Below are 15,239 nucleotides of genomic sequence, written 5' to 3'. Positions count from 1 at the left end.
AACACTAAATCAGCAGCCGTGAAAGGACTTGTTAGATTTCATTCTTGTGTGAAGCCCGACAATATAAAGCAGACAACCTGCTTTTGCTGTTATTTTCCGATGCACTTGCTTCTTTACCAATTGATAAAACAACATAATGGGTGGCACAGTGGCGCATCTAGTAGAGTCACTGCCTCACAGCGCCAGGGACTCAGGCCCAACACTGACTTCAGGTATGTCTGTGTGGAGTTTGTATGTACTCCCTATAACAGCAGGGTTTCCTCCAGGTACTCTTGTTTCTTCCCGCATCCTAAAGACATGCAGGTTGGTAGGTTAATTAGCTTCTGTAAATTGCCCCTAATGTGTGTAGGTGAGTGGTAGAATCTGGGAGGAGTTGATGAGAATGTGGGTAGAATAAAAAATGGGATTTACATAGGACTGGTGTAAGTAGGTGGTTGATGGTTGGTGCACTATGTGGGCTTGATTCTGTGCTGCATGCCTCTATGACCATAAGGGCAGGACTGACGTTTTAACTCGGGGAGCAGCAACTTGACACAATGCCAGTGGAGAGAGGGGGCACAGGTTCAAATCCCTCAGCACCCAGCCTTGTTGCACTCCATCCTTGTTCAGCCCCCATACTAACTTGCTCTTCTATGATGAGGTACCAGGCCTCCCACTGGGTAAGTAAAAGGAAAAAAAATGTAGGAAAAAGAGCATCTTTTATAACTGTGGGACATCCCAGTACATTCTACTGCTAGTTAAGTAGTCTTGGTTGGCTTTTATAATGGAGGAAACAATTTGCTCAGAGCTTTCTCAGATCTGCTAATGAACTATTTGTTAGTGAAGATGAGGCGGTAGGTGCATTCTGGCCTTCTGGTCATGGCACCCAAGAGAGCTCCCACAGTCTACTTTGGAATGCTGCCCATTACATCCACCTGAGAGGGTAAATGGGGCTCGCTTTAACATCTCATCCCAACGAATGTTACAAATTCACTAGACTGGTTCCAGGGGTGGCTGATCTGCTGTATGAGGGGAGATTGAGTAGACTGGGATCGTATTTTCTCAGGTTTAGAAGTGAGGAAATCTCATTGAAATTTACAAAATGAAATGCAATATAGCCAAAATTTTCCGATGAGAAAGGACATTAGATGATGGTCTCTTATGTCTGTTTTGCCATTTAATAAGTCTTGTGCCATTAGTTCAGTTTCCTGCCCAGTCCCCCATATCATCTGTGCCCAAAAGTCTTATCAATTTCAGTTTTGGATATCCTCAGTGACTTGAGCAGCTAAATCCCTCTGAGAATGCACAGATTTACTGTCCTCCGTGTAAAGGAGTTCTTACCTCAGTCCTGAATAGTTGACCCTTCCATCATGAGACTGCCCTCTGAGGAAACAACCTCTCAGCGTCCACCCTATGGGTCTCAATAAGATCATCTTCAATTCTCTAAACTCCAGGGACTTAGGCCAGTCTTACTCAATCTCTCTTCATATAGGAGCTCTCACATCCCATGAGTCAATCTAGGGACTCCCAAGGCAGATATGTCCTTTAGGTTCCGAGATCAAAGGTATGCACATTTTGCTAAATGTCGTCTTCTCTCGGTAAAGGTTCCTTTTATATTCTATTTCCCTTACAATAGATGCCAACATAACATTTCCTTCCTGATTGTTTACTGCGCCTGCAAGTTTTATTTCTGTATCTTATGAACCGGCAGATTCAGATCTCTCTGCACACCACTAGTTCATCACATTTAAGGAGTATTCCCTTCGTTGATTCTTCCTACTAAATAATCTCAACGTGATACTCCACTCTCCGCCATCATGCCCTCTCAAACCGCTGTTTGTAGTCTTTTCCAGATTCAATTCCCCATTCAGCAATGTATCATCAGCAGATGTGGAGCAGTTACTCTCTCATTTTGCCTAAGTCAAAAGATTAAATTTTGAATAACTGCGGTTCTGGTGTCAATGATCACTGAGACTTCTCATCCATTGAGATATATCTTGTTCCTTTTTCTGCCCTTTGAATGGTCCTCATGCTAATATGTTAATCCCATCCTCATGAGACCTTATTTTATGTAACACTTCCAGAAGTCCAGATTTTCTATATCTTCCTTCACAGTTTCTGCCAGCTCCAACAAGATTCCACCACCAGACATATATTCCCTGTCCTTCCCTTTCACCATTTTGAAGGGATTGCTCCCTTCATTTCCATCCCCACTAACCACTGCCTGTCTTATGGCACTTTCCCATGCAACTGCAGGATTTGCAACTCTTGTCCTTTCATCTCTTCCCTTCCCACCAGCCTTTTCAGGTGAAACAGCAATTTACATGCACTTCTTCCAATCTAGTGTACTGCAGCAGGAACATGGGGTCACCGCCACCTATAGGTTCCCTTCCAAATCACAGACAAACCTGAATTGGAAATATGTTCTACTTTGCCTGGGATTCCCTCTCCAACAGCATTGCACCTACACCAGTATGACTGCTGCAGTTCAAGGGGACGGCTCATCACTACCTGCTCAGGGGCAGATAGGGATTGGCAATGTACACTGGCTTTGCCAGTGATGTTCTCATTCTGAAAAACAAATGGAAAAAATCTTTAAGTAAAAACATTGCAGATTATAACAACCTTTTGCATCAAAACACTTTTCCTCAGATCTTCTTCAATCTTTAGTCATATGTCTTGGAACTCTCTCTTCTGGTTACAATCCCCTGACCTCTGCCTTAAAATCTATCAAAACTCCATATGGCAATATATGGTGTTTAAGTAGTAGTCAGACTTCAAGGAGTCCACTTTCTGTAAAACACAGCTTGCACTTCTGTCTTGCTGTACATATCTTCAGGCTGCTACTGTTGTACTGTAGAAAACGTGACAGCAAGGAACCACAGCCATTGCTTTTCTGTAGTCTGGTTGATGGATAAATATTGATCTGGATACTGGATTAACACCACTGCTGTGCTTTGAAACATTGCTATGGCATCATTTACATTCATCTAAGAGCGGGACCTTAGTCTTAGTTGGCACAGTGGTGCAGATGGGTGCCATGATGGTGCAGCCTCACAGTTCCAGGGATCTGGGTTCAATCCTGACCTGCGTGGAACTTGCAAGTTCTCCCTGTGACAGTCTGAATTTCCTCCGGGTGCTCTGGTTTCCTCCCACATCCCAACGACGTGTGGGTTAAATGTCCACTGTAAATTGCCCCTAGTGTGTAGGTGAGTGGTAGAATCTGGGGGGAATTGATGGGAATGTGAGGAGAAGGAAAAAAAAGGGATTAATGCAGGATTAATGTCATGGGTGGTTGATGGTCTGCACATATTCATTTGGCTGAAAGTCCTGTTTACATGCTGTATATCTCTATGACTATAATTCCTTCTCCTCTGACTTGGATACCAGTGGATCACTGCAGCATTACATAACAAATCCTTGCAGCTCCTCTGTGCTGTTTCACAGACCATCGGCGCCTTTGCACAGGCTGCTTTAGTAAGGGAAACAGTTATGTTGGAAGGAGGGGTGTGATGAAACTGGGGAGAGACTAATCACTGTTTATAAAATATGCTCAGTTTCCACAGCAACTGCTTGTTTTAGGTTTAGTTTAGTTTCCTGTTTCCGGGGTGATAAGATGTTTGAGCCTTGGCCTGGGTTCATATCCACAAATAAGAAAAGTGTGGCTGAATAGTTTGTTTGATGGCACAAAGCACTTAAAGCTCCATTAATCTAGTAAATCTTAGATGCACATAAATGTTCTTATTGAAATCTCATATAAAGCTTTCAATATGGATAAATATATCAAGAAAACTCACCAAGCCCTCCCAGTACTGGATGTGCTATAAACCAGTTTGATTCATTCAACGTGATATCAAGAAATGATTGAAAGTACAGGATACAGTAAAGGCTACAGGACTAGGCCGTACCCCTGCTGTAGTACTAAAGACTAGTGCTGAAGCTGTGGAAAATTGCCCATATATGTCCTTCTGCAAAATGTAGGACAAATCCAATCAATCAGTCTACACTCAATCAGATGCAAACTGATAGAAAGTGTCATTGACAGTGCTATCAAACGTGCATTTTCTCACCAATATCTTGGGGTGCCCAGTTTTGGTTTTGTTAGGATCACTCAGTTCTGGTCCCGGGACCACAGGATCACAGCCTTGGTCTAAAATGGACCGAAGAGCTGAATTCTACAGGTGAGGTAAGAGTGACTGCCTTCTCTCTTCCCCACCCCCCCCCCCAACATGGCAGTGTTTGATCAAGTGTGGCATCAGGGCGAAGCATTCCAAAGGCTGGTGTCATACCTCACACAAAGGAAGATATTGTGGTTGTTGGAGTTCAATGACCCCAGCCCCAGGAGATTGCTACAGAATTTCCTCAGGGCAGCATCCCAGGCCCAATCATCTTCAGCTGCTTCATCAATGATCTTCCTTCTACAATAAACTCAGAATTAGGGATGTTTGCTGATAATAGTTCCATTCATAACCCTTCAGGCATTGAAACAGTTTTTGCTTTCCTACAGAAAGATCTAGACAGCATAAAGTGTTGGGCTGAAAAGTGGCAGGTAACATTTGCGGCAAAAATTGCCAGGCAATTACCATCTCCTACAAGCGAGAGCCCCCTCACCACTGGTTCACTGGTGCACTGAGGCTGCAGTGTGCACCGTCCACAAAACGTGCTGTAGTTACTTGCCTGGACTACTCCAACAGGAATACTGCTACCTGCAGGTTCCCCTGCAAGTCACGCACCATCCTGACTTGGAAATATATTGCCATCTTTCATTTCTGACGGGTCTAAATCCTAGAATGCCTTCCCCAAAGACACAGGTAGGTCTTAACTGGAAGGATTGCAGCAGTTCAAATTGGTCTCGCCACCACTTCAAGGACACATAAGGATGGGCAATAAATGCTTGCTTTGGTTCTGATGTCTTTGTCCTGTAAATCAATACTAAGTCCTCCCACCAAATTCCCGCACACAGATAAATATGTCAAGGGACCCCATCAATGCTTAACATACCAATTAATGTACAAAGAAAATCCCATGATATCCTCCAATCCTGATAAAGGTAATGCATTTAGCACCGAACACTTCCTCGCAGATAAATATACAAAGACATTTTATCAACCCCCAGCAATTCAGGTAAATAAACCACAAGACTTCACACTGAGGCCTCCAGTTCTGATAAATATATGGCAAGAAATACCAGTGTTTTGCAGAAAATATATTGCAAAGCCTTACCATTGAACAGTTCCCTAGTACAATAAGATGGACTCTTGACCTCACAATGTACTTCATTATGACCTTGCACCTTATTTTCTACCTGCACTGCACTTTCTCTGTAGCTGTGACACTTTATTCTGTATTCTGTATTGTTTTACCTTGTACTACCTCAATGCACTGTGTAATGAATTGATCTGTATGAGCAGTATGCAAGATAAGTTTTTCACTGTACCTCAGTACAAGTGACGATAATAAACCAATTCCAGTTCCAAAACATTGCACTTCAGATAATTAGACCATGAGATATCTCATCGCACTCTACTAATACAGTATACCAAGAAGCTCACCAAATCCTCCCAATACAGATAAATATTCTACCAAAACTCTCCACAAAATTCTGCAAATATATACACCATAATACATCTAATCCAAGTTCACAAATGAGCATAATTATACTAAGAATTCTCATTGAGCCTTATTGATACAAATAAATAGCCAATATTTTCACTAAACACTCAAATCCTGGCAAATGTAGAACAAGAAATCTTACCAAGCTTACCAACATAGCTAAATGTACCACGAGTTCCTGCCCTGATATTGGATCCTTCTTTCAATAGTTAAAGAAAGGGTGACAACGTTGATGATGGCTTTGAGTAATTTGGGTTTGTGTTGTGGTCTTGCACAGTTTGTAGTACTTATCCCTCTGAGCCAACAGGTTAGGGGTTCAAATTCCACTCCAGGGGTTTGAGCATAGTCTCCAGTGCTAGTAGGGTGGTATGCTTACAGAGTGTGTCTGCTGGGTGACACTTCCTCTGCTAGTTCTGGTCAGAGATGAAGTTGCAGTAACTCATTTGAGTGAGGGAAAAGGTCTGTTTTTGCCCTGGTGCCAAGGCTGATCTTGCCATGAGCTCCAACAAATTGATCATCCTGGTGTAAGCCATTGCAAGATTACTTTCCCATTTTTCCTTTCAACACATGAGACCCTTCAGCTCAATGAGTCTGTGCATACCCATCAGTTCCATAGCCCCACTTATTTTCTTATAACCTATTTGCTCTGACATGCCCATCCACTCCCTCCTGATTCTCCCACCACACTAGTGGTAATTTATAGTGGCCAATTAACCTCCAACCCACACGTCTTTGGGATGTGGGAGGAAAATGGAGCACCCGAAGGAAACCCACAGGGTCACAGAGAGAATGCAAACTTCACACAGATAGAACCAGAGGTCAGTATTGAACCCAGGTAACTGGAACTGTGAGGCAGTAGCACGAACTGTTGTGCCACTGTGCTGACCTTGGGATCATTTGGTGGATAAGGTGGTTGCTGAGTTTACCTACAGTACAACAGCTACACAAATGTGTCTTTCTTCTGTGAATTTTCTGAGAGATTCCTACCAGTGCTGACCAGAGACATTCTTACACACACCATGTGGCACCAGTTCTGTAACATGCACCTCTTACCATTTCTCTCCCTAAAGCCAGTAGATCAGGCATACTCTGATCCACTGTCTTTCCTGTTTTTTGCATCATGTAAAAGAAAGGAACAGGTTTTTTTGAAGTTTCACCCCTTCATCCTCCTATGGTTGTGTGACTCTGTCATCAGCTGTATGCCACTGCCTCCATTTGTAGAATCTGCAGCACTGTGCATAGAGTCCAGGCCGGCAGTGATCTGTCAGCCCTGCAGCACTGGAAATAAGGACCCCAGTGCTCTGTGACGCAGACACTGAAATTGATGAGAGTGCCTCTCCAGGAAGGGGCAGTGAGCAGATATTGATGGAGTCTGACAACTCTCAGGGTTTCTCCTCCTGTTTGTCCATCTGTCTGCCCCTCCTGTCTCATCCTCAGCCTATTGCTTTTAACTCCAATTTTTATTTGCACTTCCTCTCTGTTTGGGTTTTCCATAATCACTCCACTCACTCACACAGAAACATCAACGTCCCCCCAACTCATGCTCTATCTCTCTCTTTCTCTCTCTCAGATGTGGAGACACACACACACACACACACACACACACACACACACACACTCTCTCTCAGTTAAATCCTTTCTCACATAAAGCATTTTTAGTTTCAAACTCCACTAGTTTTATCTCTTTCTCAATCATGTGCTCACGGTGTACAAATCTTTTCTGTGCCTCGGTCAGGCACACACGCACGCAATCATGACTATAATCTTTACACTCTCTCTTACACTTGATTACACATATTCCCAGGCTCTTTGGGTGTTTGCAGGCTTCCTCCTAAATCCTGTATCGTGCATGCTTACAGGGCTCTTTTCCCATCACACATACATGAATGCACGTTTCACATTTCATAGACCTACGCTCTTTAATTGACTGAACCTTTAACATTCTCTGTCCTATTGTAATGTATCAATGAGTTACTTTCAATTCCTCTGCAAGGCCATAACCTTGTTGGAATTCTGGTAAACGGATATAAATCAACATCCCATTCCCCCACATAATATTACCATTAGTTTTGCACAAAAAAGTTCCCGATGCAAAGATGTTTCTGAGGCTTCATTCTAATTATAGTTCAATTGGTTGGCTCTCCTCTTTAATTCTTCCAGTGTAAGTTAACTGGCTACTGTTGCTAACTAGCTTTGAGGGAACTCTCCCAGGATGGAGCACTGTTCTGGTTATTGATTTAAAAAGTTAAATTTCAAATACAAATGAGAACATGGCAAGTGGAACATGATGTGGTAAGAAGTGAAGTCATCCAGTGCAGTAGAAAGAAATTGAAAGGTGGAGTATTTTTTAAATTGTGGGAGACTGAGAAGTGTTGGTGTTCAGAGAGACCTGGCTGCCTTGAATACAAGTGGCTGAAAGTTCACATCAAGGTAAAGCAAGCTGTTGGGAAGGCAAAAAGTATGTTGGCTGGTATTGCAAGAGGATTTGAGTGCCAGAATGAAAATGTCTTATTGCAATTATATTGGGCCATGTTGAGACCGCCCCTGGAATATTGTGTACACTTCTGATCTCTCTACCTAATGAAGGATATACTTCCGATAATGGGAGTGCAGCAAAAGTTGATTGCTGGGATGGAGGGATTGTCCTATGAGGAGAGGTTATGCAGACTGGCCCTATACTCTCCAGAGTTTAAAAGAATGAGAGGTGACCTCATTGAAGTATACAGAATTCTTAAGGGATTTGACAGCATGATGAGGTGTCCAGAACTGTGAGTCACAGTCTCAAAACAAGGGCAGAGCATGCCCATTCAAGACCGACTTGAGAAGAAATTCCTTCACTCAAAGGGAATTTAATCGTTGAAATTCACTACCCAAGAGGGCTGTGGAGGCTCAATGATTAAATTCATTCAGGACAGAAGTCAGTAGATTTTTGGATACTAAGGGAATCAAGGAATATGAGGTTAAGGTGTGGAAGTGAAAGATCATGCATTATTGAATGGCGGAGCGGGAATGAGAGGCCAGATGGTCTACTCCAGCTTCTGCTTCTTATAGTTGTTTGCTTTCAATAATTTGCTTCCTTTTTTTGAAATGTATAACCCCTGTTTCCCTTATGCTGTTGGATTATGTTTATAGTTTACAGGAACCTTTCCAAAATGTGGTCACATCTGTCAGCCATAAGCCCCAGTGTCATTACATCTGGAAGCTATTGACATAGGGATGGGTGCCTGTCAGGTTCCTTCTCTTGGGGAAATATTCCTACACCAAATGGTGTTTTTCAGACCCCTTTGTAAAAGAATTATCCAATGAAGTCTCACTGTACAGGCATGAGCAGTTATCTCAGATTGACACTGCAGCGCTGTACTGAGGAAGAGCTGAACTGCCAGAGGAAGTCTCCTTCAGGTGTCAGACTGAGGTCCTGTTTACCCTCTTAAGTGGATGTAAAAATTCCTTCAGCATGATTTTTAAGTGAAGCTGCAACCTGGTGCGTATTTATTCCTCAACCAGCATCTCTATAGCAGATTGGCCATTACCACTTTGTTGTTGTGGGTTCTTGCCGTGTGCAAATTGGCTTTAAAGTTTCTAACATTACAGCACTTCAAAACACATCATTGGCTGTGAAGAATTTTGGGACATGCTGAGTCTGTGGTCAGAGTATTATTTGAAATGGACATCTTTCTTCCTGTACGCTTGGGTGGAATCTGTAGGTATCCTGTCAGGACGCTGTCAGTGGGTGAGTTGATGGCATTCAGACCCCTCTTGAGGAAAGTTATCCATGGGTGGCTCTCGTCATTGCCCTGTGGGAGATATCTGGTTGAGACCTTTTGAGGTGTACCGCCAGTCAGCTTTGGGCAAGAGTTTGAATCAAGGAGACACAAGAAATGCTGAAATCTGGAGCAACAGACATGATGCTGGAGGAACTAGCGGGTCAGGAAGCATCTGTGGCGGGAAATGGACAGTAAGTTGAGTCCCGGTGAAGGGTCTTGATTGGAAACGTCGACTGTCCTTTTCCCTCCACAGATGCTGCCTGACCCATTGAGTTCCTCCAGCATCTTATTTGTTGCTCCAGTTTGAGTTAAGTATCTTCTGGACATTCCCACCTTTCTGAAGATCAGTGATGTCAGGATCCATTACCTCTTCCTGGATATGCTAGGTCCCAAGAGGTAATTTCAGTTATTGTTCCGATGATTGGCTGGTAGGAGGAATGCTGTAGCCACATCGTGCTCTTTGTAACACTGATTAGCTTTTTTCTTCGTACCTAACTGGAACACCAGCCAAACAGTTTGTTGTACTCATTTCCAACCATGTCCATTTCATCGTAGTACTGAAAAGAACATCTGTTGTGATAGCTACCTTAAACCATAGGTTAAATGCTGATTTCTTGTTGAGCTCACAACTCAGGCAAAGCTCAGCCAGAGTCAGATCGGGGCAGTGCAGTGGTGCAGTGAGTAGAGCTGCTGCCTCACAGCTCCAGAGACATGCTCAGTCCTGATCTCCCATGCTGTCTGTGTGGAGTTTCCACATTCTCCCTGTGACTGCATGGGTTCTCTTGGGTACTCGCTCCAGTTTCCTCCCACATGCCAAAGAACTGCTGGTTGGTGGGTTAACTGGCTGCTATAACTCACCCCTGGTGTAGGCAGGTGGCAGGAGAATTGAGGAGGAGTTGACGGTAATGAGGAGAGAATAAAAAATGGGATTAGTGTAAATGGGTGCCTGATGGTCAGTGCAGACTCGATAAGCAAAGGACCTGTCACATTCACCTCTGAGTCAGAAGGCTGTAGGGTCAAGTCTGGCTCGAGGACCTGACCACACTCTCAAGGCCAATGATCCATTGCAGTAATGAGGGAGTCCTCCAGCATTGAAGGCACAGGCCACTGGATGAGGTGTTGAACAGACACCCATGTGCTGTGTTAGGTGAACATTAGAGATCCTATGGCTCTGTTGTCGGGACAGCAAAGCAATGCTCTTGAGCCAGCAACTCCTGGCTTGGTGTCCTGAGGGGGAGGCTGTGATGTCCTACCGTTGATGCTGCCTGAGGTTTTGTGAACAGGCCTCTCCCTCTCATTATTGCAGAGAGTTGGGTGGGGTTGTTTAGGGAAGAGGATTACAGGGCATGTATTCTCAGGCAGATGATAGGAGGGGTGGGTGTGAGGTATGTTAGGCCGATATTGGGGGCAGATTAAAGCAGTTAAGGGGGTGGGAGCAATGAATGTTCAAAGGTTGTACTTTGTAGAGTTCATAGGGTCATACAGCATGGAAACAGGCCCTTCAGCCTACCAAGTCTGCACCGACCATCAAGTGTTCATTTACACCAATCCTATTTTATTCTCCCCAGATTCCCTTCAACTTCCCCCAGTTTCTACCACTCACCTATGCACTAGGGGCAATTTACAGTGGCTAATTAACCTACCAACCAGCACATCTTTGGGATGTGGGAGGGAACTGGAGCACCCAGATGGAACCCACATGGTCACAGGGAAAACGTGCAAACTCCTCATGGACGGTACTGCAGGTCAGGATTGAACCCAGGTCACTGGAGCTCTATTAGCTGTGTCACTGTGTTGTTCATGGAGGAAGATGGATGGCATGGATTATCCAGGAGACTGGAACTCTTTAATGTTGTAGCTGGCCTTACTCTTGTGGGTTGAGCTGCATGGTCCAATTTTGCACAAGTAATATCAAAGGAATAAACTGCGGTCTTCTAATCTGACCTGAAAATGACCCTACAAGCCTCTGGGGAGCCCCTGCTCCATTCAAAGGAGTTCTCCTTGATGTCCAAGCCAATAATAACCACTCATCTACCGTCACTCAAAGGGGTAGATTTTGACTTTGGTAGGCCAACAAACCTGAGTTAAGTTTGTTTCCACTGTCAGAGCCAAGACTGCTATCTACTGAGCAAAGGCTGATAGCGAGGGTTTTAGTAACAGTCTTGATCACTGTTGAGAGAAATGCTGATCTATAGCTTTGCGTGTTTTAAAAATATGTTCATAATGCTTTCCAGATTGCACCAGAACCCTGAGGATAGGATCAAGTAAATCAAACCGTCCAAGGAGCTCCCTGTAAAAAATATGAACAGGCAAAACTGGAGATCATGTCAAACTTTCAGCTGTAGTCACTATAGCATCTGTATCTGCACAAAAAAAACAGAGCAGGAGTCAGCCATTCAGCCCCTCGTGCCTGCTCTGCCAGTTAACAGAAATATGGCTGATATTTTACCTCAGTGCCACTTTCCTGCACTAACCCCAGTCCTGATGCAGGGTCGTGATCCGAAGTGTCAGCGAGCCCATTGCCTCCACGGATACTGCCTGACCTGATGAGCTCCTCCAGCAGTTTGTTTTTTGCACTTTCTCTGATCACCAGTGGCCCTCCATAGCCCTCTGGGTAGAGAATTCCAAAAACTCACCATGCTCCAAGTGAAGAGATTTCTTCTCATCTCAGGCCTGAATGACTTATTTTGAGACTGTAGCCTCTGGTTCTCAACACCCCAGTCAAAGGAAACGTAAACTCTGCATCTACCCTGTCAAGCCACTTAAGAATTTTGAATGTTCCAATGAGAAGGCTTATTTCTAATAACTTTTCTTACATCTAGCATAGAGAGATTCCAAGAATCATTACTGTTGTCTATATCACATGCCCTTCAGGAATAATAGTGATTGCCCCCAATCTGTCATGTCTTTAATTAAGTACTCAATTGATTAATAGTGAACATATCAAAAGTAATAAATATAGGATGAGAAACAACCCTTGGAGCTGGTTCCTCCATACAGATGGATATCTTGACCTATAGACTAGCTTCATTGGCATGACTTGGTTTTGTTAATCTTGCCTAGCAAAGACCTGTCGCTCTAGTCTTGAAGCTTTCTCCTAACCAATGCTGGTCTAGAAGTCCAGAGACATGAATTCTAGTTCCACCCAGGAAGGTGGGAATTTAAATCCAGTCAATTAAATAAAGCTGGAATTAAAAAGTTGATGTGCCCATGAAGCTACCAGGTTGTGGTAAAGCCTCTCTGTTCCCCTAATGTCCCTTGGTGGAGGAAATCTACCATCTTTACCAGGCCTGGCTTATATGTGACTCCAGACATGCAGCAATGTGGTTGCGTCGTGACCCCTCTTTGAAATGACCTAACAACCCATTCGGCTCAAGGGCAATTAAGGATGGAGAATAACTGCTGGTCTAGCTGGTGGCATCCATATCCCATGAATGGATATGATGGAATGAAAACCCTTTCTCTGACTCCAAGCAGTTCAGGAATCTGATGTGTATTTTGGGATGAAACCAGAGTGAGCAATTACTTTTTTTTTCATTTATGGCTTAAGCTGTTAAATAAGAGCTCTAAGTGAATGAAATAAAAACGGAAAGTGCTGGAAACACTCAGTAGGTCAAGCAGCTATTGTGGAGAGAGGAACAAGATTAACATTTCAGGTTGATGACCCTTGATCAGAACTGGCAAGATATCAAAACTTTGACAGATTTTAAAAGGCACAGAATGAAAGAATGATTTGGAGTGAGAGGCAGGTTGTGTGTTCGACTTACTGCTGCATAATGTAGAGACATCCCAGCCATTTCTGTTTATGTATTTCCAGCAGCTGTGGGATCTTGCTTTTGACTCTGAAGTTTATTGGCAGTGGGGGAGACATCCAGATCACCGAGGGCAATGTGTTTGGCTCAAGGCCAGAGTGGACTGGTAATTGGGGACTCTAATGTAGATCGTTGAATGGGGCCATCGTGCCGGGTGTGAACCTTGGCGAATGACTGTCTACCCAGGCAGGGTTAGCCAGGGCAAGAGCAACCAGAACTCTTGGAACTATGCTCACTGTGGGAAGGAAGAGAGTAAAGCTTATTGGACAGATTTTCTTATCAGAAATACTGTTCACCAGAGTTACACAAATTGTGAGTAAATGTGTGAGCTAACCTGATTCATTGTCTCTTTCTTCCTCTCCATGTTTTCAGAGTGGGCACATGCCCGCCGTTCGAGTCTGGGATGTCGTTGATAAGACCCAGGTGGCAGAGATCCAGGAGCACAAGTACGGAGTGGCCTGCGTGGCTTTCTCACCGAATGCCAAGTACATTGTTTCTGTGGGATACCAGCATGACATGATCGTCAATGTTTGGGCATGGAAGGTACACATGGCTCTGGCACTTACTCCAGTAATGCGGGATCTTCCTCTCTCAGATACAGCTTTGGGGAAGGACATTTGTATCAGAGGAACAATGGAGTATCACATGGAGCAGCCCATGCAACTTGAGAGTTACACAGGGAGCTGTATGCAATGAACTGTATTATACAGCAAGCTGTATTCACTGAACAGTGTGTTATACAGGGAGCTGTATCTACTGGACAGTATGTTATATGGGGAGCTATGCTGCAGTGAACAGTGTGTTATGCAGGGAGCCGTATCGACTGAACATTGTGCTACATGGCTAGATTTATACTGTGAACAGGGTTACGCAGGGTACTGTAAACTACCGAACAGTGTTTTATACAAGGAGTTGTATCTACTGAACTGTTTGTTATACTGGGAGCTGTGTGGAATGAACAGTGTGTTATATTGGGAACTGTACCTACTGAACATGGTGTTATGCATGGAGCTGTGTGCAGTGAACTGTTCAGTTGATACAGCAAGCTGTATCAAGTGAACAGTGTGCTAGATGGGCATATAGGTGCAGTGAACAGTGTTACTCAGGGAGATGTATCTACCAAACAGTGTATTATACAAGGAGTTGCATCTACTGAACTGTTTGTTATACAAGGGGCTGTGTGAAAATAGTATGTTACACCAGGAGCAGTTTATCACCTGATGAGTAGGTACTGAACATTGTGTTCCATGATATCTCAGACCACTTCTTATTTGGCTGTTGCTTCTAGTGCCTGCTGCTAGCACTCTGCCCTCTTGGTGTCTGAATAATAGTTAATGCAGTGTCTGTGGCAGACAATGACTATCCTGAACCTGGGAAATGTGAAATGTGTGTCTCTGGCTTCTCCCACAGAAAAATGTTGTTGTGGCAGCCAACAAGGTATCGAGTAAGGTGACTGCCGTGTCCTTCTCTGAGGACAGCAGTTACTTTGTCACCGCTGGCAACAGGCATGTCAAGTTCTGGTATCTGGATGCATCCAAAGCCTCTAAGGTAAGATCTCTGGTTATGATCAGGACTTTCCTTCTCAGATTCTATGCTGCTTTTTTCTGACTCATTATCTATATTGAAACACAGTAACAGGAATTTTAGAATTGTAATGGCACAGGAAGACCATTCAGCCCACGGGGTCACTGGTGGCTCACTGTAGCACAATCCTGACTGTCCCATATTCCCACTCTTTCCCTGCAACCCTGCACATTATGTTGTCTCAAGTCCTTAAGCAATCCCCTTTTGAAAGCCCCCTTTGACTCTGTTCCACCCACTCATATTGTTGGTCCTTCATCATCACTAGGTCTAAACCTTGGAACTCCCTCATTCCCTTCAAGAAGTTGGCTCACCTCACCTTGTCAAGAGCAATGAGGGATGGGCATCAGATTTGAAATCTATCTGCCATAGTTCCGTACTCGCTTAACTAACAATATCTCCCGGTAATTTCATCTACTTAAAATAACACTGTAGTGGGCCATTGCAGGCCTTGAATGTATGGCTCTCCATTGCCTTATCCAAGTCATCA

At 43.9% G+C, this 15,239-nt stretch overlaps 1 protein-coding gene and 1 long non-coding RNA gene across 4 annotated transcripts in view; one reads left to right on the top strand and one right to left on the bottom strand.

Annotated features, from left to right (window-relative positions):
- mapkbp1 (mitogen-activated protein kinase binding protein 1) overlaps positions 1-15,239 on the top strand; it is a 156,432-nt gene that overhangs the window by 80,973 nt on the left and 60,220 nt on the right. For both annotated transcript variants that reach the window (XM_052012062.1, XM_052012053.1), the window contains exons 5-6: positions 13,541-13,711; positions 14,579-14,716. In XM_052012062.1, the coding sequence (XP_051868022.1) occupies positions 13,541-13,711; positions 14,579-14,716 (309 nt within the window). The remainder of the gene's footprint in view (positions 1-13,540; positions 13,712-14,578; positions 14,717-15,239) is intronic.
- The window catches only part of LOC127568391 (uncharacterized), a 41,441-nt gene that overhangs the window by 17,472 nt on the left and 8,730 nt on the right, over positions 1-15,239 (bottom strand). The window contains exons 2-3 of one of the 2 annotated variants that reach the window (XR_007956005.1): positions 13,503-13,664; positions 13,134-13,403 (exon numbers count right to left, since the gene is read on the bottom strand). This is a non-coding gene — a long non-coding RNA (uncharacterized LOC127568391). Of the gene's footprint in view, positions 1-13,133; positions 13,404-13,502; positions 13,665-15,239 lie in introns of those variants that run through there. The other variant, XR_007956004.1, reaches the window with a different exon arrangement.

This window comes from Pristis pectinata, chromosome 1 (assembly GCF_009764475.1).
Source record: "Pristis pectinata isolate sPriPec2 chromosome 1, sPriPec2.1.pri, whole genome shotgun sequence".
NCBI classification, from domain to species: Eukaryota; Metazoa; Chordata; class Chondrichthyes; order Rhinopristiformes; family Pristidae; genus Pristis; species Pristis pectinata.
The sequence above is the reverse complement of the archived record's forward strand: the minus strand, read 5'-3'. Positions and strand labels throughout refer to the sequence as shown.